Here is a 23,362-nt window from a genome sequence, read left to right as displayed (position 1 = left end):
ATCCTCAGAGGCGCCTTACGGAGTCCCAAAGAGACAGAGAAAATGGTCTAGTCTCATTCCTTGCCTCTTCAAACCAACAACGATCGCTGATAAGTGACCAAAGTCTGTTAAGGTGGAAATGATAAGCAGCAGGACCTAAACCATGCACAGGTAGATTCCGACTATTCCACGAAAAAATAATAGGCTGTCTTAAAAGGAAGATGAGAAAATATCTTGGATTCCAACAGAAATTTGGAAGAGGGGCCCCTCATACTAGTTGCATTATCCTATCATTGTGAGCTGGCTTGAAGAAGATATTTTAAGAAAATAAACAGCAAATATGTGAAAGGAGATAACTGAATATCAAAGAAGTGTCCTAACTTCACCTCTCCAGTTAGTCCATTCATCAGGCCACTGAGTGTCTGTCTTGTCTTCGGAATTCCTGTAAGGACATGTTCCTATGCTCACCAAAAGTTTTTGTTTTAATCGAGGAATTTTTTCTTAAATGTACGTCCAATAGGGGACCTCTCCCTGACTCTCATGAAAATCCTGGGTTGCAATTCTTCCCTTTGGGCTCAAAAGAATTCTGGCTTCTTCAGATCCCCAACTGAAGCTGCCGTTATGCCTTGTACAGTGGCCAAATGTACAGTCCTGGATGCAGTGGCCCATAATAATTATGACGGTATTTGTTAAACCCTTACTATGGTCTAAGCACTGGGGTAGATACAGGGAGATCAGGTTGGACATAGTTTCTGTCCCATATGGGACATAGTTTCTGTCCCATTTATTTATTTATTTATTTATTTTACTTGTACCTATCTATTCTATTTATTTTATTTTGGTAGTATGTTTGGTTTTGTTCTCTGTCTCCCCCTTTTAGACTGTGAGCCCACTGTTGGGTAGGGACTGTCTCTATATGTTGCCAATTTGTACTTCCCAAGCACTTAGTACAGTGTTCTGCACATAGTAAGCGCTCAATAAATACGATTGATGATGATGATATGGGGTTCACTGGCCCATAAGAGACTGCTGGTGGCTCTGCCTTATTTTCCAAGCTACCTGGGGAAGGAAGGGATTGTACCCCCTCCATGGCTCCAAGCAACTCCTCATCAGGAAACCCACTCGAATGCATCCTTACACGAGCTTCTCCTGTCCCAGGCAAATTATTCATTCATTCAATCATATTTATTGAGCACTTACCATGTGCAGAGCATTGTACTAAGCGCTTAGGAAGTACAAATCGGCAGTATATAGAGACAGTCCCTACCCAAATATAGAAACAATATCACTAAACATTTTTATGCAAACACACAATCCTTTCCCAGTAGAAAAAAAGTTTAAAGTGTGCATGTTCCCCATAAAACAACCACGAACACATTAAAAACTAAGAATTCAGTCTGCAGATCTGCTAAGCTTAATCTCATTGTGATGTACAGAATACAGTATACCCATCCTTTGTTAATATAAATGGAATTTAAGCCCCTGATGTAATTGCTCTCAAGAGAATAAATGAATGAGCATAATCTCTTTCACAATCTTAGGTGTGATTCTAATTAACCAGTCAGAAAAAAAGAGCAAACTGAATTTGCCTAAATGGAGACTATTTAAAGACCAAAAAAAGGACTCATTTTCAGGCAAAATGAATTTCTTAATCAACTCTTGTTCTAATTCAATCAAAAGTACTTACTGGGTGCCATGTGTAGATAATTCAAATGATCTCTGATTAGAAAACTCCTAGAGAGCAGATACTATATCAATTATATAGTATATATAGTATAGTATAGTATACTATATAGTATAGTATATATAGTATATATATTATATAGAGAAGCAGCGTGGCTCAGTGGAAAGAGCTTGGGCTTTGGAGTCAGAGGTCATGGGTTCAAATCCTGGCTCCATCAATTGTCAGCTGTGTGACTTTGGGCAAGTCACTTCACTTCTCTGGGCCTCCGTTCCCTCATCTGTAAAATGGGGATTAAGACTGTGAGCCCCCCGTGGGACAACTTGATCACCTTGTAACCTCCCCAGCGCTTAGAACAGTGCTCTGCACATAGTAAGCACTTAATAAATGCCATCATTATTATTATTATCATTATCTTGCAGAATTCATAGTGGGCATCAGAGGCAAATAGTTGTTGGTAAAATAGTACCTAATCTCAGTTCAGAAGACAATTAAACAGAAATGGTTTTAAATGAAGCTTTCAACATAAACAATCCTTCAATTTTAAGGATTTGTTTCCCTTTGCATTTTATGGTATTCACATAAATCCATGTTAAAGTTTGAAAGTTGGGAAAGGGAGAGAGAAGAGAAAAGAAGCACTTCTTGGGACAGCAGATGACAAATTGATGGAATTTTGTTGTAAGCAAACGTTGTTCAGGCTGAATGTCAAAAAGCTGATGAAAGATTGTGATAAACTCAAGGACAAGTGGTCAGTAAAAGATATAGAAGGAAAAGATTGGGGTGTTATATTGTATATTAATGACCACTGGATCAATGCCATGAAAGGCACCAGGTGTTTTCTTTGCACTTGCAATGTGGGTTAATATGTTCTCGGGTTATGTTCAGTCAAGCAAACATTCTTTGTGTGCTATGCTGGCCTGCTGACCCTAAAACACTGTGCAACACCCATCGTATTAAGTCAGCTTTTCTGAGGGAACATTTTGAAGTAGATAGTCTTAATACATGCTCCGTAAAAGGCTGCTTTATTAAAATATATTTTAATTGATTATTTACATTTTGTTTTTGTATTGTGGGAAAATTTAATTGGACGAGGTGCAATTTTATAAACTGGAAGAATAAATGAATGAATGATTTGAACTCCTGAATTGTTCCTGAGCTAATATTGGGAATGAGTTAGATTACTCACACTCTATGGTAAAGCCTGTAAAGCCTATACTTGGGGTGTATTTTTGCCTCTACTTAAATCTTCCTGAGCCCGCTATTACTTGTCGCTTTCCCACCACCTGGATGTGTCCCCTTCTTCTCCATCCAAATGGCCACCATCCTGTCCTGGATTCTTTGCAGACTACCTCTATCCATCAATCAACAATCAATAGTATTTATTGAACACCGACTGAATGCAGACCGCTATATTACAAGTTTGAGGAAGCACATGAGACTTAATGGCAGTACTAATGAAGCGCTTACTCTATGCTAAGCACAGAGAGAGATCAAACATCATCCCTGTACCACAGGGGCTGATCCCTTACCTCCTTCCCTTCCCCACAGCACCTGTACATATGTATATATGGTTGTACATATTTATTACTCTATTTATTTATTTATTTTACTTGTACATATCTATCCTATTTATTTTATTTTGTTAGTATGTTTGGTTTCGTTCTCTGTCTCCCCCTTTTAGACTGTGAGCCCACTGTTGGGTAGGGACTGTCGCTATACGTTGCCAATCTGTACTTCCCAAGCGCTTAGTACAGTGCTCTGCACATAGTAAGCGCTCAATAAATACGATTGATGATGATGATCTCTGCCTTCAAGTAACTGGTTGTCCTCTCCTGGGTCTCCTCCCATCTCTCTGGCCACTCACTCTCAGTCTCTTTCCCAGGCCCCTCCTCTGCCACCCACTTTCTAAGACCCCTGAAGGCTCAGCTTTGGGTCCCCCTCTATTCTCCATCTACGCCCATTCCCTTGGAGAACTCATAAACTCCCACGGCTTCAACTACCATCTCCCTGCGGATGACTCCCAAATCGATATCTCTGGTCCTGACCTCACTCCTTCTGTGCAGTCTTGCGTTTCCCCATCTTCAGGACGTTACCAGCACCTCAAATTTAAAAAGTCCAAAAACAGAACTCCTCATCTTCCCACCCAAACCCTGTCCTCCCCATAACTTTCCCATCACTGTAGACAGTACCACCATCCTCCCTGTCTCACAAGCCTGTAACCTTGGCACTACTCTTGACAGCTCTCTCTCTCCTGTCAGCTCTACATTCAAAACATCGCTAAAAGCTGCCCTGTCCTCTCCAAACTGCTACTATGCTGATCCAAGCACTTCACCTATCCCGCCTGGACTACTGCATCAGCTTCCTTGCTGACTTCCCTGCCTCTCATCTCTTTCGACTTCAGTCCATACTTCACTCTGCTGTCCAGATCATTTTTCTATAAAAACCACATTTCCCCACTCTTCGAGTGGTTGCCCATCCACCTCTGCATTAAACAGAAACTCCTTAAATTCGCTTTAAGGCACTCAATCACCTTGTCTCGTCCTATTTTACCATGCTGATTTCCTATGACCACCCAGCATATTCACTTCGCTCCTCAAACACCAACCTACTCACTGTACCTCGATCTCATCTATCTCACCATCGACCTCTCGCCCACGTTCTGCTTCTGGCCTTAAACTTCCTCTCCCTTCCTATCCGACAAATCACTTTTCTCTCCACCTCCAAAGCCTTATTAAAATCACATCTCCCAAGAGGCCGTCGCCATCTAAGCCCTCATTTCCCCTACTCCCTCTCCCTCGGGTTTCACCCTTGCACTTGGATTTGTACCTTTTAGTCACCTGAGCTTTCCACCCTCAGCCCCATAGTACTTATGTACACGTCTGTAATTTATTTTAATTCTTGTCTCCCCCTCTGGACTGTATACACTTTGTGGGAAAGGGAACATGCCTACCACTTCTCATAGATTTTACTCTCCCAAGTGCCTAGTACAGTGCTCTGCGAGCAGTACAGAGAAGCAGCGTGGCTCAGGGGAAAGAACACGGGCTTTGGAGTCAGAGGTTGTGGGTTCAAATCCCGGCTCCGCCAATTGTCAGCTGTGTGACTTTGGGCAAGTCACTTCACTTCTCTGGGCCTCAGTTCCCTCATCTGTAAAATGGGGATTAAGACTGTGAGCCCCCCCGTGGGACAACCTGATCACCTTCCCAGTGCTCTGCACATAGTAAGTGCTTAACAAATGCCATTATTATTATTATTACATGCTCAATAAATATGACTAATTGATTTTCGTATTACCTTTATTTTTTATTTTATTTGTTAAGCCCCTATTCTGTGGCAGGCACTGTTCTAAGCACTGGGGTAGATACAACTTGAGGAGTTGAGAAGCAGTGTGACCTAGTGGGCTTGGGAGTCGGAAGGACCTGGGTTCTAATCCCAGCTCCACCTCATGTCTGCTGTGGGACCTTTGGCAAGTCACTTGACTTTTCTGTGCCTCAGTAAAATGGATCTTAAGACTGTGAGCCCCATGTGGGACACGGACTGTGTCCAACATGATTAGCTTGTATCTTCCCCAGTGCTTAGTACAGTGCCTGGCGCATAGAAGGCCCTTAACAAATACCATATTTTTAAAAAAATGTCATTCAGGTTGGACAGAGTCCTTATTCAATCAGTCGTATTTATTAAGTGCTTACTGAGTGCAGAGCACTGTACTAAGCACCTGCCCACAAGGAGCTCACAGTCAATGAGGGAGAACAGGTATTCTTCCTCATTTTACAAATGAAGTAACTGAAGCATAGAGAAGTTAAGTGACTTGCCCAAGGTCACACAGCAGTCAAGTGGTGAAGACGGTATTAGAACCCGGATCCTTTGACTGTGGCCCATGCTCTTTCCACTAGGTAATGCTGCTTCCCAACACGAATAATCTCCCTGCTTCCCTAAAACTCCAACCCAATGGCTTTAAGTCATCATCATCATCATCATCAATCGTATTTATTGAGCTCTTACTATGTGCAGAGCACTGTACTGAGCGCTTGGGAAGTACAAATTGGCAACATATAGAGACGGTCCCTACCCAACAGTGGGCTCACAGTCTAAAAGGGGGAGACAGAGAACAAGACCAAACATACTAACAAAATAAAATAAATAGAATAGATATGTACAAGTAAAATAGAGTAATAAATATGTACAAACATATATACAGGTGCTGTGGGGAAAGGAAGGAGGTGAGATGGGGGGGATGGAGAGGGGAACGAGGGGGAGAGGAAGGAAGGGGCTCAGTCTGGGAAGGCCTCCTGGAGGAGGTGAGTCACTCTAACAGCTTTCTTCCTTTTATTTACCTCTTCTCTTCACTCACACACCCCCACGTATACTTTTCCTTCCTCTCCCACTCATTTCCCGTGCCTCATTGGACTCGACCCCTTCAGCCTCTTGTTCATGCTCTTCCTCCTACCTGGAATTCCCTTTCCCTTCCTATCTGTCGGATCATAGCTCTCCTTCCATCTTCAAAGCCCTTCTGAAAATCCATCTCCCTAAGGAAGCCTTTCCTGAATAACTGCTCTCCTCCAAGTCAAACCCTCCCAATTGCCACCACTTCATTAATGCATACGCAGACTTAAGAGCTCTACTGTTACAGCACTTATTCATGCATGTATCTTTTTGTCATGCTTTTTTTCCTCCTTTATTTTGAACCTGGTTCTCCTACTAGACTGGAAGCTTCTTCAGGGCAGGGATTATAACATTTACCTCTACTGCATTCTCCCAAGCACTGAATACAGTGCTCTGCACATGACACTGACTGATTGACTGAGCCCCTTCCTTCCTCTCCTCCTCGTCCCCCCTCCATGCCCCCCATCTTACCTCCTTCCCTTCCCCACAGCACCTGTATATATGTATATATGTTTGTACATATTTATTACTCTATTCATTTATTTTACTTGTACCTATTTATTCTATTTATTTTATTTTGTTAGTATGTTTGGTTTTGTTCTCTGTCTCCCCCTTCTACCCTACCTGTTGGGTAGGGACTGTCTCTATATGTTGCCAGCATGTACTTCCCCAGCGCTTAGTACAGTGCTCTGCACACAGTAAGCACTCAATAAACACAATTGATTGATTGATAAGGAATTCACTCTGGACAATTTTCAGCATGGTGTTACTTCCGAGTATTTGTGACGACGGGTCACCGACAATCCCATCCTTCCCCTTTGGAAGGAGCTCACTGACATGCGGCTCCGACTCTGCATCCCAAGTAGGGAGTGGAAAGAGTATGGTGTTCCTGGTAAGTGATGAGCCTTCATGGAAGCAGCGTGGTCTAAGGGAAAGAGTACAGGCCTGCAGTCAGCGGACGTGGGTTCTAATCCTGCCTCCACCACTTGTCTGCTGTGTGACCTTGGGCAACTCCCTTAACTTCTCTGTGCCTCAGTTACCTCATCTGTAAAGTGGGGATTAAGACAGTCAGCCCCACGTGGCATATGGACCGTGTCCAACCTCCTTAGCTTGTATCTACCCTAGTGCTTAGCGCACTGCCTGACACGTAGTAAGAGCTTGATAAGTACCATACAAAAGCTCTCCACGCACTTGCTTTTCTAATAACCAATCAATCAGTCAAATGGCATTTATTGAGCATTTAATATGTGCAGACCACTGTACAAAGCACCTGGGAGAGGAGAGTAAAACGGAATTACTCTTCCCCCTCTCCATCCCCCCCATCTTACCTCCTTCCCTTCCCCACAGCACCTGTATATGTGTATATATGTTTGTACATATTTATTACTCTATTTATTTATTTTACTTGTGCATATCTATTCTATTTATCTTATTTTGTTAGTATGTTTGATTTTGTTCTCTGTCTCCCCCTTTTAGACTGTGAGCCCACTGTTGGGTAGGGACTGTCTCTATATGTTGCCAATTTGTACTTCCCAAGCGCTTAGTACAGTGCTCTGCACATAGTAAGCGCTCAATAAATACAATTGATGATGATGATGATGAATTAGCAGACACGTTCCATGCCCACAACAAGCTTATGAGGCAACTCTTGTGTAAAGCAAGGAACAGCTGGATTCTATTACCTGCTGGACATCTCTTATCAATTACCAATGGTTTTAGATTAGCCACTATATCTCTTCCCCTTGCCCTACCTCTGAATGAGCCAAATCTGGCTGTAGTTTCCAACACGGAACAGTGTTTACTTGCAGCCCCACGCTTCACCAACTGTATCTGGCTACCCATGTACCTTCTGATTAAGAACAATATTTTCATTATTTCATCCATTTAAATAGATGCTCCCCACAAACCAGATGTGAACGGGGCTTCGGGGCCTGAGAGTTAGAAATCACGATCTGGTTGGTTAAATTGTAACAGGAAATTGGAGAAGTACAAAAGTCAAGAGTTAGACAATGACTCAAATCGGATAGTATTTAAGATTCACATTTTGATGAATACAGCTTTAGTTCAGCCTTTTCATCAAGATTAAGACTATACTGTAACCTCCCTTCACTCTCATGTTCCCCCAAACACTCTGACCTCAGTATACGTTTATCTAGCCACTGACTTTGGACTGTGATCCACCCCCTGAATATTTCTCAAAAAAAAAAAACCCATCTTGTACTCATGGGAGGCTTTTCATTTTTTTCATCATTAAACAATGAAATATAAGAAGTCAAATAGCAGAAAAGAATAAAAGTCAAGACTGTCTTTGCAGGTGACGACCCAGTTCCCATCTTGCAGCCTGATACTTTTCACACCCAAAAAACAAAAAAGTGAGAAGCAGAAACTCTAGAATTTAGTTTTATCTATAATTTTACAAAACATGCTCCATGCAACTTCTTACATTCAGGTCACTAAAATCCACACCCAAACAAAAGATGAATTAGCACTGAATTGATAAATTAGGACTAAAGTGCTCTTTTGATTATTTTAATTATCTCTATAATTATCTTTTTTAGCCTCTTTCCTGTGCTTAAGAAATACTGATTCTGGTTTGGTGGGGAAGGCAGGAAATCACACAGTGAAATACAACCTGAATAGAAAATATACCCAACATACTTCTCCTTATACTAAGGAAAAAGGCAAATTGTTGTAAAATGAAGGATTTCAAAAGTATCGTACAGGTGAAGTGATGAAATATGAATGTCTCCTAACTTTAAACAATGACATTCACTCATTCATTCAATCAATCGTACTTATTGAGTGCTTACTGTGTGCAGAGCACTGTACTAAGCGCTTGGGAAGTCCAAGTTGGCAACATATAGAGACGGTCCCTACCCAACAACGGGCTCACAGTCTAGAAGGGGGAGACAGACAACAAAACAAAACATGTGGACAGGTGTCAGGTTGTCAGAACAAATAGAATTAAAGCTAAATGCACTTTCATTCATTCATTCATTCAATCGTACTTATTGAGCGCTTACTGTGTGCAGAGCACTGTACTAAGCGCTTGGGAAGTACAAGTTGGCAACATATAGAGACGGCCCCTACCCAACAACAGGGTCACAGTCTAGAAAGGGGGGAAGGACAACAAAACAAAACGTGGTCAGATGTCAAATCATCAGAATAAATAGAAGTAAAGCTAGATGCACATCATTAACAAAGTAAATAGAATAGTAAATATGTACAAGTAAAATAAATAGAGTAATAAATCTGTACAAACATATATACAGGTGCTGTGGGGAGGGGAAGGAGGTAGGGATGGGGGGGATGGGGAGGAGAGGAAAAAGGGGGCTCAGTCTGGGAAGGCCTCTTGGAGGAGGTGAGCTCTCAGCAGGACATGCTATATGAAGCTATATGAGGGTCATTTCAATAATTATCAATCAATCAATCATATTTATTGAGCGCTTACTGTGTGCAGAGCACTGTACTAAGCGCTTGGGAAGTACAAGCTGGCAACATACAGAGACAGTCCCTACCCAACAGTGCGCTCACATTCTAGAAATTATGAAGCATATATTGCAATTTAAGATAAAATTGTATATTTTCCATTGATGTGTATATAAGGAAATTATAAATATACATATGTATACATATACATACACTCATATATTAGAATACGTTATTAGAATATATGAGAATACATTATCCAACCTAAACTTCTCATCTTCCCACCAAACTCTGTCCTGCTGCTCACTTTCTCAACACTGTTGACAGCACCATCATCCTTCCTGTCTCACAAAGCCATAACCCTGGCAGTATCCTTGACTCCTGTCTCTCTTTGCACCCATAGATTCAAGCCATCAGTAAATCCCGTCAGTTCTACCTTCACAACATCACCAAAATCTGTCCCTTCCTCTCCAAACTGCGACCATATTAACGCAAGCACTTTTCCTATCCCACCTTGATTATTGTATCAGCCTCCTTGCTGACCTCCCTGCCTCCTGTCTTGCCCCACTGCAGTCCCATACTCCATTCTACTACCCAAATCATTTTCCTTCAAAACATTCAGACCGTATTTCCCCACTCAATCAATTGTATTTATTGAGCGCTTACTGTGTGCAGAGCACCGTACTAAATGCTTGAGAAGTACAAGTTGGCAACATATAGAGACGGTCCCTACCCAACAGCGGGCTCACAGTCTAGAAGGGGGAGACAGAGAACAAAACCAAACATATCAACAAAATAAAATAAATAGAATAGATATGTACAAGTAAAATAGAGTAATAAATATGTACAAACATATGTACATATATACAGGTGCTGTGGGGAAGGGAAGGAGGTAAGGCGGGGGGGATGGGGAGGGGCCTCAAGAAACTCCAGTGGTTACTCATCTCCCCCTGTAATAATAATAATTATTGTCCCTCTCCATCCCCCCCATCTTACCTCCTTCCCTTCCCCACAGCACCTGTATATATGTATATATGCTTGTACATATTTATTACTCTATTTATTTATTTATTTAACTTGTACATATCTATTCTATTTATTTTATTAATATGTTTGGTTTTGTTCTCTGTCTCCCCCTTCTAGACTGTGAGCCCACTGTCGGGTAGGGACCGTCTCTGTATGTTGCCAACTTGTACTTCCCAAGCGCTTAGTACAGTGCTCTGCACACAGTAAGCGCTCAATAAATACGATTGATTGATTGATCTACCTCCGCATCAAACGAAAAACTCTTCATAATTGGCTTTGAAGCACTTAATCACCTTGTCCCCTCCCACCTCACCTCATTACTCTCCTACTATAACCCAGTCCGCACACTTCATTCCTCTAATGGTAACCTTCTCACACTGTACCTCGGGCATGTGTACCTCGTCGCTGACCTCTCGCCCACATCCTACCTCCGGCCTGGAAAGCTCTCCCTCCTCCTATCAGACATATAATTGCTCACCACCACTTTAAAGCTTTACTGAAGACACCTCTCCTCCAATAAGCCTTCCCTGATTAAGCTCTCCTCTTCTCCCACTCCCTTTTGGGCCGCCCTTTCTCACTCCTTCATTCATCCTCCCTCCCATTCCCACAGCATATATGTACATATTTGCATATATCTGTAACATTTATTTATTGATATTAATGTCTGTTTCCCTCTCTAGACTGTGATGTCACTGTGGGCAGGAATGTGTCTGTTTGTTGTACTTTCCCAAGTGCTATACACACAGTAAGCACACTCCAATATAAAAGAATGAATGGTTTTTTAGAAATCTTGCAAAAGAACACCACAGTATTTCTCACTCAACAGACTTCTTTCCCAGCAATTCCTATTATCTTTCTATTTCCAATTACAGTTGAAAGACGCAAGGCAGTGTGGCCTTGCAAGTCACCTATACCTCTGTGACTCAGTTTTCTCATCTGTAATATGAGGATTATATGTCTATTTTCCCTCCACAGTGAACCCCTTGTGTCTGATATGATTATACTGTGCCTGTGGTATAAAACAATGCTTGGCATATAAGCAGTGCTTATAATACTATTATCATTATTATTATTAAAAAACACAGGCCAAACGAGCTACTCCCCAAGTTCTTTATATCCTAACTCACAGAAGCCCACTTTTCACTTTAGATGAGAGGGCGAAAAGGGATATAGTTTTTTGTTTTCTTCCAGGGTGGGGAAGGGGTTGTTGAGAGAGTGTGGGGTAGAAAAATCTCAATTTGGGGTCACTTCAGCTCTACTCAGGAAGAGATGGTTTGCACTGTGAAGGACAGGGTTTGGTCTGATCTGAATATTTTGTTTGCTTAACCTGGTGCTTGACCCAAAGTAAGTGCTTAATAAGAGTTATTTTTATCCCTAGGTCTTTGAGGTCCAGCTAACCTATGGTCAGAGACCTGAGATAAATAAAACTGGGAGTTCTGCCCCAAAATTTAAGGAGCTAAAATGAATGGCTTCATCTCCACAATCAGAAACCCATGGAGGCAACAGTGTCAACCAACTCTTCTAGACTGTGAGCCCACTGTTGGGCAAGGACCGTCTCTATATGTTGCCTACTTGTACTTCCCAAGCGCTTAGTACAGTGCTCTGCACACAATAAGCGCTCAATAAATACGATTGAATGAATGAAATCCATGGTGCTGGCTCCTATACCCAGACTTTAAATGTACTCATAAAAATAAGTTCCAAATATTTTTTGCTTTGTAATAAAGAATAAGGAAACGGCAGGTGGTCAGGATAGGTGAACTACTTCATGTGTGCATTTTTTTTTCCAAAACACTTATCAATTATGCCATTTTGCTTTCACATTTTTATGAGGCAGGAACTGCAGCACAAAGGGGCGAAGGCCAGGGTCACACAGCAGACCAGTGACAGGATCCTGATCTCCTTGACACCCTGATCTACACTCTTTCCACAAAACTTAGTTCTTCCACCCAACGATTTATCTTCAAATGGATAAACAACTTCAACAAATGAACAACTTCAAAATTTGAAAGGCCCGCAAATGGCTTCCAAATCACCCCTCTTAAAAAACTGTTCTTCAAATGAATCAGTGATTACATGGTTATAGAAATCCAACAAATATACTTCAGCATTCATTCAATCGTATTTATTGAGCGCTTACTGCGTGCAGAGCACTGGACTAAGCGCTTGGGAAGTAGAAGTTGGCAACATAGAGAGACGGTCCCTACCCAAAAGCGGGCTCACAGTCTAGAAGACTGTCAGCACTTTTAATAGAAAAACAACGTGGCCTAGAGGAAAGAGGACAGGCCTAGGAGACAGAGGACCTGGGATCTAATCCCGGCCCCAACACCTGCTTGTTGTGTGACCTTGGATGACTTATTTAATTTTTCTGTGACTAAAGTTCTTGAGGAATTTAATCCCTATTCTCCCTCCAAAAGTGGGAGCCCCATGTGGGACAGGGACAGTGTCCGACCCGATGATCCTGTATCTAACTGTGTAGTATCGTGTTCAGCATATACCAAGTGTTCAACAAATATTATTGTTAGCACTATTATCACAGTGAATTTTTTCATTTGCTTTTCAAATGAACCGGTCATCATCTCTTGGAAGTCAATAAGACGCTATGTTAGCTTGGTAAATTGTAGTGCTGCAAGTATGTGAATTTAGACACAGATATTATGCCAAGTGCCTTTGTATCAAACATGAGTAGTGAAAATAGCATGGAAGTCAAAGTCTTACCCAGGAACTTCAAATCCCATTGTTTGCTTCTTTCCAGATATTGTCATCCTGGCAACTTTGGGCCCAATCTCGGATTCACTTCGGGAGACCTGAGAATCTGTTGATTTTCCTGGTGGGAGAGAAAAAGTCATGAAGATCAAGTCAAACTGTAGAAGGCTATCAAAGCAATCCTTTTCCTAGCATTTTACAGGTAAGAAAAATTACCATTCCATAGTCACAAACCTCAGGCATTTCTTCTCAACAGGGGCTAACCATATCACTCAGCTATCCTGATTTAAATCAAGAGCCCAGAGAGATGGCAAAACACTGATTTTTTTTTTCAATCGTCCTGTGCTGTGTGGGCAGGGGAAAGTCTCTACCAACTCTGTTATAATGTATTCTCCCAAGCGCTTAGTACAATGGTCTGCACACAATAAGCAATCAATAAATAGGATTGAATGATTGAGGGGGAGAGCCTATCAAATGGCTGCCCAGATACTGGTGATAGACAAGCAGTGCGGCCTAGTGGATAAAGCATGGGCTTGGAGGTTAGAAGGACCCGGGTTCTAATCCTGCATCCACCACTCCATCCCCTTTTAGACTGTGAGCCCACTGTTGGGTAGGGACTGTCTCTATATGTTGCCAGCTTGTACTTCCCAAGCGCTCAGTACAGTGCTCTGCACACAGTAAGCGCTCAATAAATACGATTGATGATGATGATCTGTGACCATGGACAAATCACTTTACTTCTCTATTACTCAGTTATAATACTAATGATGGCATTTGTTAAGCGCTTACTATGTGCAGAGCACTGTTCTAAGCGCTGGGGGGGTTTACAAGGTGATCAAGTTGCCCCACGTGGGGCTCACAATCTTAATACCCATTTTACAGATGAGGTAACTGAGGCTCAGAGAAGTCAAGTGACCTGCCCAAGGTCACACAGCAGTCATGTGGTGGAGTCGGGATTCAAACCCATGACCTCTGATTCCAAAGCCCACGCTCTTTCCTCTGAGCCATGCTGCTTGACACACAGTAAAGTACTAAATGACAACAACAACAAAAAATAGTATTTACTGAGCATATAGAGTGCTTAGCTAACCACTTGGGAAAGTATAACAATAAATTCATCACGGGCAGGGAATATGTAATAATAATAATGACAGCACTTATTATCTCATCAGTAAAATGAGGATTAAAACTGTGATCCCCATGTGTCCGCACTGATTAGTCTGCATCTACCCCAGCACTTAGTACAGTGTCCAGCACAGAGTAAGTGCTAATACTATTATCATTATTATTATTAATTTTAAGCCAACTAACAATTAGAGCTGGTCAAAACACTGCTTCTTTTTTTATTTTCCTGGAGAAGCAGCATGACCTAGTGAAAAATCAATCACTCGTATTTACTGAGCACTTACTATGTGCCGAGCACTGTACTAAGATCATCTTCTTTAAAGATCACTTCCTTAGCTAACCATTAATTATGTCTTTCCTTTGGCTTGCGACTTTCCAAGTCGAAGTAGTAGCCCCTGTCAATAGTTCAATTACACCTTTCTCTAAAAGATAGAAGTGAAAAAATACTAAAACACAATTGTTGGCAGCTTGCCTTTCCTGTCTAGGGCCAGGGATAAGTAAGGTGATTTTTCTCTGATCCTCTTTTGCTTTCTTGAATAATTGTATTGTAACTTAGATTCGTTCAATCTTCTTATTGGGTTTTAGTTTTTCTTATCTTGACCCTATGCAATTGAGCTATTTTGTTTACGCTTCTCTTTTAGCGAGCACAATTTCTACTCTTTGTACCTTCCACTTGGCCCTTCAATTGTCTGTGGAATTCTTATTTTGATCAATGAGTTTTTCCACATCGATAGTTTGTTCCTGGGGATGAAAAAACTCTTTTTTGAAAGAACGACCAGATTTCTCGGCCATCTATTTCATGCAGGGGGCGGCTGAAGGAGGTAGAAGGGTGGAGAGGATGACAGCAAAGTTTTCTTTAAGAAAGTCAGTTTCCTGCAGCTACGAGAAACCAGACTAGCAATAATTTTAGAAAAAAAGTGTTAATTTTTTATGGCATTTATTAAGCGCTTACAACGTGCAAAGCGCTGTTCTAAGCGCAGGGGAGGTTACAAGGCGATCAGGTTGTCCCATGGGGGGCTCACAGTCAATTCCCATTTTACAGATGAGGTAACCGAGGCCCAGAGAAGTGAAGTGACTTGCCCAAAGTCACCCAGCTGACAACTGGCAGAGCCTGGATTTGAACCCCAGACCTCTGACTCCAAAGCCCGGGCTCTTTCCACTGAGCCACGCTGCTTCGCTCATTAAGCTTGCTTGGAATAATATATATCTGGCCCAGAAAACTGGGATCATCCTCCTAAAGAAGCCTATTTCTGAAGCAATCTTTAGGTAAGTATATTTCTTAAAATGAGGTAGGCTATCTGTCCAATGCAGAAACCTTATTAAAACTGAGTAAGTTTGAAGATCAGTGATACTTGAGTGCTTGAAACCAGGGCTCTCCTCGGGTATTAAATATGGAGCTGGTGAACCACCTGGTCGCAGGGTTTTGCATTTTGTTTTTTGACAGCTTTTCCTGCCTCAAGAACATTTGTGGGCTCTAATTCCAGCTCCACCACTTTTCTGCTGTGTGACTTTGAGCAAGTCACTTCACTTCTCTGTGCCTCAGTTACCTCTGTAAAATGGAGATTAAGACTATGTGCCTCAAGTGGGATACGGATTGTGTCCGGCCTGATTAGCTTGTATCTACCCCAGCGCTTAGGACAGCACCTGGCACATATAAATGCTTAACAAATACTATTAAAAACAAATGCCATAAGAAAATTAAGTTGGCTTTCTGAGTTGGTATGGTATGGATCCTTCTGCATTCCAAAGAGGCTTCAAAGTAATCCAAGACCACCTTGGAGAAGGAATCGGGTAACTCATTTAACTTTTCTAAGCTTCAGTTCCTTCATCTGTAAAATGGGGACTGATTACTTGATTTCCCCCTCCTATTTAGACTGTGAGACCCATGTAATCAATCAATCACATTTATTGAGCGCTTTCTGTGTGCAGTAAGGACAGGGACTGTGTCCAACTTGATTACTCTGTCTCTACCCCAGTGCTTGGCACATTCTAAGGCATTTAAACAGATTATGATTATTATTGTTCTTCAAGTTCCCAGTCTGGGGAGATTCCTTGCTGGAATTCCAGTTGGGTCTGAACAGGGAAGGAGGGAAGAAGTCTGCCTGGTGCCTGAGAGAGCTTCTCTAGTTAGGGAGTCAGTCAGTATCACCGAGCAGCCTCAGGGGCACAAGGCAATCAGCTGCCTGTGGTTTCTGGATCGCAGCAACGTTGCCACATCACCGAAAGTTTCAGCGTAGAAGGGGTTTGGCTATAAGCCACCACTCATTTATAATCCAGGGAGGGGGGAAAAAAAAAGAAGCTGCAGGATTTACTTGAAAGGGACAGATGCCCATCATTTGCAGGAGTGTTTTTACAAAACTACTATTGGGACCACCTCTCCTATCCTGTTGGAAGAGCTATGGAAGCCGGAAAGGATGCTCTTCCCAAGAAGAGACAAGCTCCCCGAGCTCAAAACGAAAGCAGGACTTGGACTAGTATAAAGTCCCGCTCTCACAAGGCAGAGCTCGAGGGATAGCACCTCCAGGAACTAACAAATAATCCTGGATGCCAAATCGGTTTACGCCCAGAAAAATGAAAACCAAGAGAACCGTTTTAAAAATTTGTAAGTAGACCTCTTCTGTATAAATACTGCTTGAAGACGGGCAGGGATCTGAGTTAGGAGACCACATTTTAAAACGTTTGGATTGTAGCGGTATGTCAAACGAGAAGGCAGACGACGCTAGAAAAACAACAAGGAAAGGTGGAAACAGGACGTGAATAGAAGTCATGGGAAAGTTGTCTGTCAATCAGCTTCCTTGACTGCAAAAACAATACAGTCATTTCTAGGTTAAAGGCTTAACCAAAAACCCTTTTACCAGTGAAACACCAATTCACCGTACTTGAAGCAGGAAGCTGGGGAGGCGAAAGAAGAGAACAAACACTACAGCCGGAAGGTAGAAATACAGCGGGCAAATGGGCAACTCGGACTTCACAAATGACTCTATCAGCATCAAACGCTCTACACTGTGAGCTCGTTGTGGGCAGTGAACGAGTCTACCATGTCGTATTGTAGCACGGTGCTCTGCACACAGTAGGCACTCAATAAATACGAAAGATTGGTCGATCTAAACTTCTAATTCCGTACCAGTCAGCAGCACTGGAAGTCTGATCACCAAAGATCCGAAATGCACCTACATGCACCAAACATATGATGCTCTCACACACCTTTTATTAGAAGGGCCTACAGAACAATACTCATATTTTAAAATGCAAATCCCTTCCTCGGATAGATCTGTTCAAACAGACATAACGCCCGGTTCTGTCACATTTCCTGAGCAGTTCCTGCCACCTATAACTAACTTTTGTTTCTGATTTTGACTCGCATAGCCATCTGACGCTTGTCCCTGACCTTGTAACCTACTGACTCAAATCCTCTCACTCAGGGGGTGGGGGACTTAGAGCCAAAAATAATAATAATAATAATTCCAGCTCCCGTGAGCCTCGTTCCTTCCCAGTCCCTTATATTATAATGTTTGGGTGTTCTCCGTGCCCACTTCTGGTCAGGCTGTCCCCGAACTGCGAACGGGCTTCAAGACCGGGCTGAGGAAGCAGCCTCCACCACACTAACCACCGGGAGGAAAGATTAAAAGACGGCTTCCCCTATCCCACGCCGAGAGTCATGGAGATTTTTTTGGATCATACATCCCTCCCATTCATTAATCAGCAATGTGCTTCTTCCTTCGGTTTCAGCCCCTTCAAAAGAGTCTTGCCATCTTCTATTTTTGGCCAGGGTTGTGAGACGAGTGAATGCACCAAATTATATCACTTCACCTAACTGCACTGCAGGAGGTGGGGGCTCTTATTCAGCCACCAAATTTAGCCAAGAGATATGCCAATTGAGGTGGGAGTGTGGGGGGTATATTAACCTGAAGAAATCCAGGATGTTAACGATAAAAAGGAAAGCAGTGTGGCCTGCTGGAAAGAGCACGGGCCTGGGATCCAAAGGATCTGGGTTCTAAATGCCAGCTCTGCCACTTTGCAGCTAGGTGACCTTCAGATCACCTAACTTCTCTGTGCCTCAATTTCCTCATCTGTAAAATGGGGGTTAAGTCCTACTCCCTCCTATCCAGACTGTGTCCAACCTGATAACCTTGTAACTACACCAGTGCTTAGAACAGCGCTTGACACATAATAAGCACTTAACAAATACCACAAAAAAAGAAATGATGGACGTTGTTAAATTCATGTTTTCCCCCAGAAGGTCATTCTGTTAACAAGGACGAGAAGCAGCATGACATAGTGGATAGAGACCGGGCCCAGGAGTCAGGAGGTCATGGGTTCTAATCCCGGCTTGGCCACTTGTCTGCTGTGTGACTTTGGGCAAGTCACTTCACTTCTCTGGGCCTCAGTTACCTCGTCTGTAAAATGAGGATTGAGACCGTGAGCCCCACACGGGACAGGGACTGTGTCCAACCCGATATACTTGTATCAACCCCAGCACTTAGTACAGTGCCTGGCACATAGTCAAGTGCTTAAATACCATCACCATTATTATTATCTGAATACCAAACGTTTAACATTAGAAGTTCATTCTCCCCTCACACCCATCCTTAAATAAGTTATTTGACAGCTGACATTTGTTCAGAAATATCCTCAGAGTACTTGCTATTTTTATTTACATGACTTGCAAATCATCATAAATTGATTCTCTATTTACGGCTGAGGTTCAAATACATCTTGGAATTTCTCCTCCACATAATAATAATAATAATAATAATGACAATAATAATGATAACAATAATAATAATAATAATAATGGCATTTATTAAGCGCTTACTATGTGCAAAGCACTGTTCTAAGCGCTGGGGAGTTTACAAGGTGCTCACTTCACTAAACGTGAAGAAATCGTAGAAGCAAAGAGCTGGAGAGAATATCGACTTCAACCAATCTGGCCTCCTGACTCCATACAAGCGAAAGACTCAGCAGGCTGGGATAGAGAGCTCCAGAAGTTAAAAGTCTACAACCTCCCACGAAATTCTGTTCCAGTGTTTGATCCCTTTGGTAATAATGCACTTTTTTTTTTAATGTCCAAACACAATTACTTTAGCTATAAAGAACTAGAAACAACAAAATATTAGAACAGGCACAACTCATCATTCCCATTCTCCACTCAACATTTGCAGTTCAGGCAATGCATTTGACTGGTGTTTCTGCTGTATCATAATAACAAGAATAAACTGCTGTATTTAAGCGCTTACTATGTGCCAGGCACTGTACTAAGAGCTGGGGTAGAGACAAGCAAATTGGGTTGGATACAGTCCCTGTCCCACATAGGGCTCGCAGTCTTTACCCCCATTTCCAGTTGCTGTAACTGAGGCACACAGGAGTAAAGTGACATCCCCAAGGCGAAACAACAGACAAGTGGTGGAGCCGGGATTAGAACCCGTGACCTTCTGACTCTCAGGCCTGTGCTCTATGGGAGAAAGGGGAAGGGAGGAGAAAGGGAACGAAGAGGGGAGAAAGAGAGGGAAGGAAAGGGGAGAGAGGGAAGGAAGAGGGAAGAAAGGGGGGGAAAGAAGGAGAAAGGCAAGGATGGAGGGAGAAGGGGGGGAAGGAAGGAGGGAAAAAGGGAATTTACAGAAGGCACTTAGGGTAACACCTACTAAAGACAGAGATCCTTTCAAGTCAATTAATCAGGCATTATCATGCTTCCTGTGGGCAGGAACCATGTCTACCAACCCTGGGTACTATACTCTCCCAAACCCTTAATACAATGCGCTGCACAGTGTCACTGACTGAGCCCCAACTCTGCACCGAACATTGTAAATAAGCACTTAGTTGGGTGCTCTGCACACAGTAAGAAGCAGCATGGCTCAGTGGAAAGAGCGTGGGCTTTGGAGTAAGAGGTCATGGGTTCGAATCCCGCCTCCACCACATGTCTGCTGTGTGATCTTGGGCAAGTCACTTCACATCTCTGGGCCCCAGTTACCTCATCTGTAAAATGGGGATGAAGACTGGGAGCCCCACGGGGGACAACCTGATCACCTTGTATCCCCCCCAGTGCTTAGAACAGTGCTTGGCACGTAGTAAGCGCTTAACAAATGCCATCATTGTTATTATTAAGTGCTCAGTATATGTGACGAATGGATTGATTGATAGTGGAGAGTCTGAGTCTAAGAGCCAATACTCAGGAGGTGCTATTATAATGATAGCATTTGTATTATATATAATAATATACATAAAAATATTATATATAAAATACATATTAATATTATATTTATATATCTCTCTATTAGAGAGAAATAGAGGCAATTGGAGATTTATGAGGATCAAAGCAGCCTGGTGTAGTGGGAATCTGGCAGTCAGAAAGTCAGAAATTCTAATCCTGGCTCCGCCACTTGTCGGCTGTGTGACCTTGGGCAAGTCACTTCACTTCTCTGGGCCTCAGTTCCCTCATCTGTAAAATGGGGATGAAGACTGTGAGCCCCCCGGGGGACAACCTGATCGCCTTGTAACCTCCCCAGCGCTTAGAACAGTGCTTTGCACATAGTAAGTGCTTAAGAAATGCCATCATCATCATCATCACTTAGGAGACTGCCTTCAAGAAGTTTACTATCCAGCAGGGGAGACAGACGATTAAGCGTTACAGGTAGGAGAAAGTAACAGAGAACATCCCATTTAGATTACAAGCTCCTTGTGGGCATGGAAGGTGTTTATCACCACTTGTATATTACTCTCCAAAGTACTCAGGACAGTGCTCTGCACACAGTAAGCACTTAATAAATACCATGGATGACGATGATTACTCTAGTACATTAGCAAGTAAGTGGTGAGACGGTTGTGCATACTTCCAAATGTTACTGTTCTGTAAAAAAAAAAAAAAGCCGAACTGCCCCTACAGCGGAAACGTACACTTTTCATAAACAAAAATGAAGTCGGCTTAATGATAATTGATACCTAGGAGAAATTAGCAGGGAAGTGTGGGTTTTGTGGCACTTTTCTTCCTGGAGAAAAATTGCTTTTTTTTTTTTTTTTAAGATTTCAGGTGAAAAAAATACCTAACACTGTGGCTGGGGTGTGCCATAAATCTTAGATTAGGCAAGTCAGCGGAGAGAAGCATTAACCATATCGACACACCCATCTAGATAATAACGATAAAGTTAAAGCAGACACTTTAACTAGAACACTTTTGCAGTGCCTGCAGTTAGAATTTCTGCTAATTCTGCTGTATTTTACTCTCCCATTCGCTTAGTACGGTATTCTGTCCACGGTAGGTGTTCACTAAATACCACTGACTGATTGATTAAATGCCTACCAGGTGTCACTTCTAAATCCTGAGGTATGTATAAGTTAACCTCAGGTGGATGCAGTCCCTGTATTCATTCATTCAATCATATTTATTGAGCGCTTACTGTGTGCAGAGCAATCAATCAATCAATCAATCAATCGTATTTATTGAGCGCATACTATGTGCAGAGCACTGTACTAAGCGCTTGGGAAGTACAAGTTGGCAAGTCACTTCACTTCTCTGGGCCTCAGTTCCCTCATCTGTAAAATGGGGATTAAAACGGTGAGCCCCCCCTGCGTGGGACAACCTGATCACCTTGTAACCTCCCCAGTGCTTAGAACAGTGCTTTGTACATAGTAAGCACTTAACAAATACCATCATTATTATTATTATTATTATTAAAGGCCCAGGATATGTGGGGGTGCTGCTTACGAGAAGCAGTGTGGCTCAGTGGAAAGAGCGCGGGCTTTGGAGTCAGAGGTCATGGGTTCAAATCCCGCCTCTGCCAACTGTCAGCTGGGTGACTTTGGGCAAGTCACTTCACTTCTCTGGGCCTCAGTTCCCTCATCTGTAAAATGGGGATTAAGACGGTGAGCCCCCCACCGTGGGGCAACCTGATCACCTTGCAACCTCCCCAGCGCTTAGAACCGTGCTTTGCACATAGTAAGCGCTCAACAAATACCATCATTACTATTATCATCAAAGGCCCGGGATATGTGGGGGCGTGGTGCCCCGCTGCTCATTCATTCAGTCGCAATGATTGGGCGCTTATTGGGGGCAGGGCACCGTACTGAGCGCTTGGAAAGGCCAACCCTACCCAACGACGGGCTCGCCGCCTCACAATCTAAGGGTAAATTGAATGCTTTCAACACCAAAGCACCGTCCATCACTGTGTTTCATTTGCTCACCTCAACACCCCTGCAAGGTAGAGTCAGGGACTAGGACCTCCATTTTCCGGATGGGGAAATTTAGGGATGGGGAGGTTAAGCGCCTTGCTGAAGGCCACACAGTAGATAAGGGGCAGAGCCGGGAATATAACCCGGGACCTTCAACTTCCAGGGCAGCAAATCTTCCGTTACGTCGCACTGCAACCTGACGTTATGTAGTTGTGTCCACTGGACCACTGAGGCCTCCTCCCAAGGCCTAGTTCTTCAAGGTTTCACTACCATCATGAGGACTCCAGCACGCACTCCCGCTGTTGGGTAGGGACTGTCTCTGTGTGCTGCCGACTTGTACTTCCCAAGCGCTTAGTACAGTGCTCTGCACACAGAAAGCGCTCAATAAATATGATTGATTGATTGATTGATTCTCCCTCTTCCCCTTCACCTCCCTCTCGTCATGGGCTGTTCCTTCTCTCCTATAGCTGACTACTCGAAAGGGAGGTCAAGAAGATTGAAGGGAAAAGGGCCCGGGATTTGGCTGGTTTCAAGAGGAGCACATGATGATGCAGTAAAAGAGTGTGGAAGGCTCTGCGCTAGACAGGAAAGGAGGGGAGCTTCAGAATTGGCCATCAAGTCACTCAGAAATCCGACGGAGTGGTAGTAGTCCCTCCACTCCCTGGGGAGAAGGGGAAGTTGTCTGGAAACCTGTTGGTCAGTGGCAGGGGTGGAGGGGAGGGGATGGCGGCAAGGTCCCTTAGAGGGAAAAGGGTAATCATTTCTCTTTTTAAAAAAAAAAAAATTGGCTAAACGCTTACCATGTGCCAGGCACAGTGCTCAGTGGAAGGAGCATGGGCTTTGGAGTCAGAGGCCGTGGGTTCAGATCCCGGC

The 23,362-nt window shown here is 43.0% G+C and overlaps 1 protein-coding gene across 3 annotated transcripts in view; it reads right to left on the bottom strand.

Annotated features, from left to right (window-relative positions):
• Nucleotides 1-23,362, bottom strand: part of HBS1L (HBS1 like translational GTPase) — a 118,117-nt gene that overhangs the window by 38,523 nt on the left and 56,232 nt on the right. For 2 of the 3 annotated variants that reach the window (XM_038759944.1, XM_038759952.1), the window contains one exon: nt 13,214-13,322. In XM_038759944.1, the coding sequence (XP_038615872.1) occupies nt 13,214-13,322 (109 nt within the window). The remainder of the gene's footprint in view (nt 1-13,213; nt 13,323-23,362) is intronic. The other variant, XM_038759951.1, reaches the window with a different exon arrangement.

Source organism: Tachyglossus aculeatus, chromosome 2, assembly GCF_015852505.1.
Source record: "Tachyglossus aculeatus isolate mTacAcu1 chromosome 2, mTacAcu1.pri, whole genome shotgun sequence".
Taxonomy (NCBI): domain Eukaryota; kingdom Metazoa; phylum Chordata; class Mammalia; order Monotremata; family Tachyglossidae; genus Tachyglossus; species Tachyglossus aculeatus.
The sequence above is the reverse complement of the archived record's forward strand: the minus strand, read 5'-3'. Positions and strand labels throughout refer to the sequence as shown.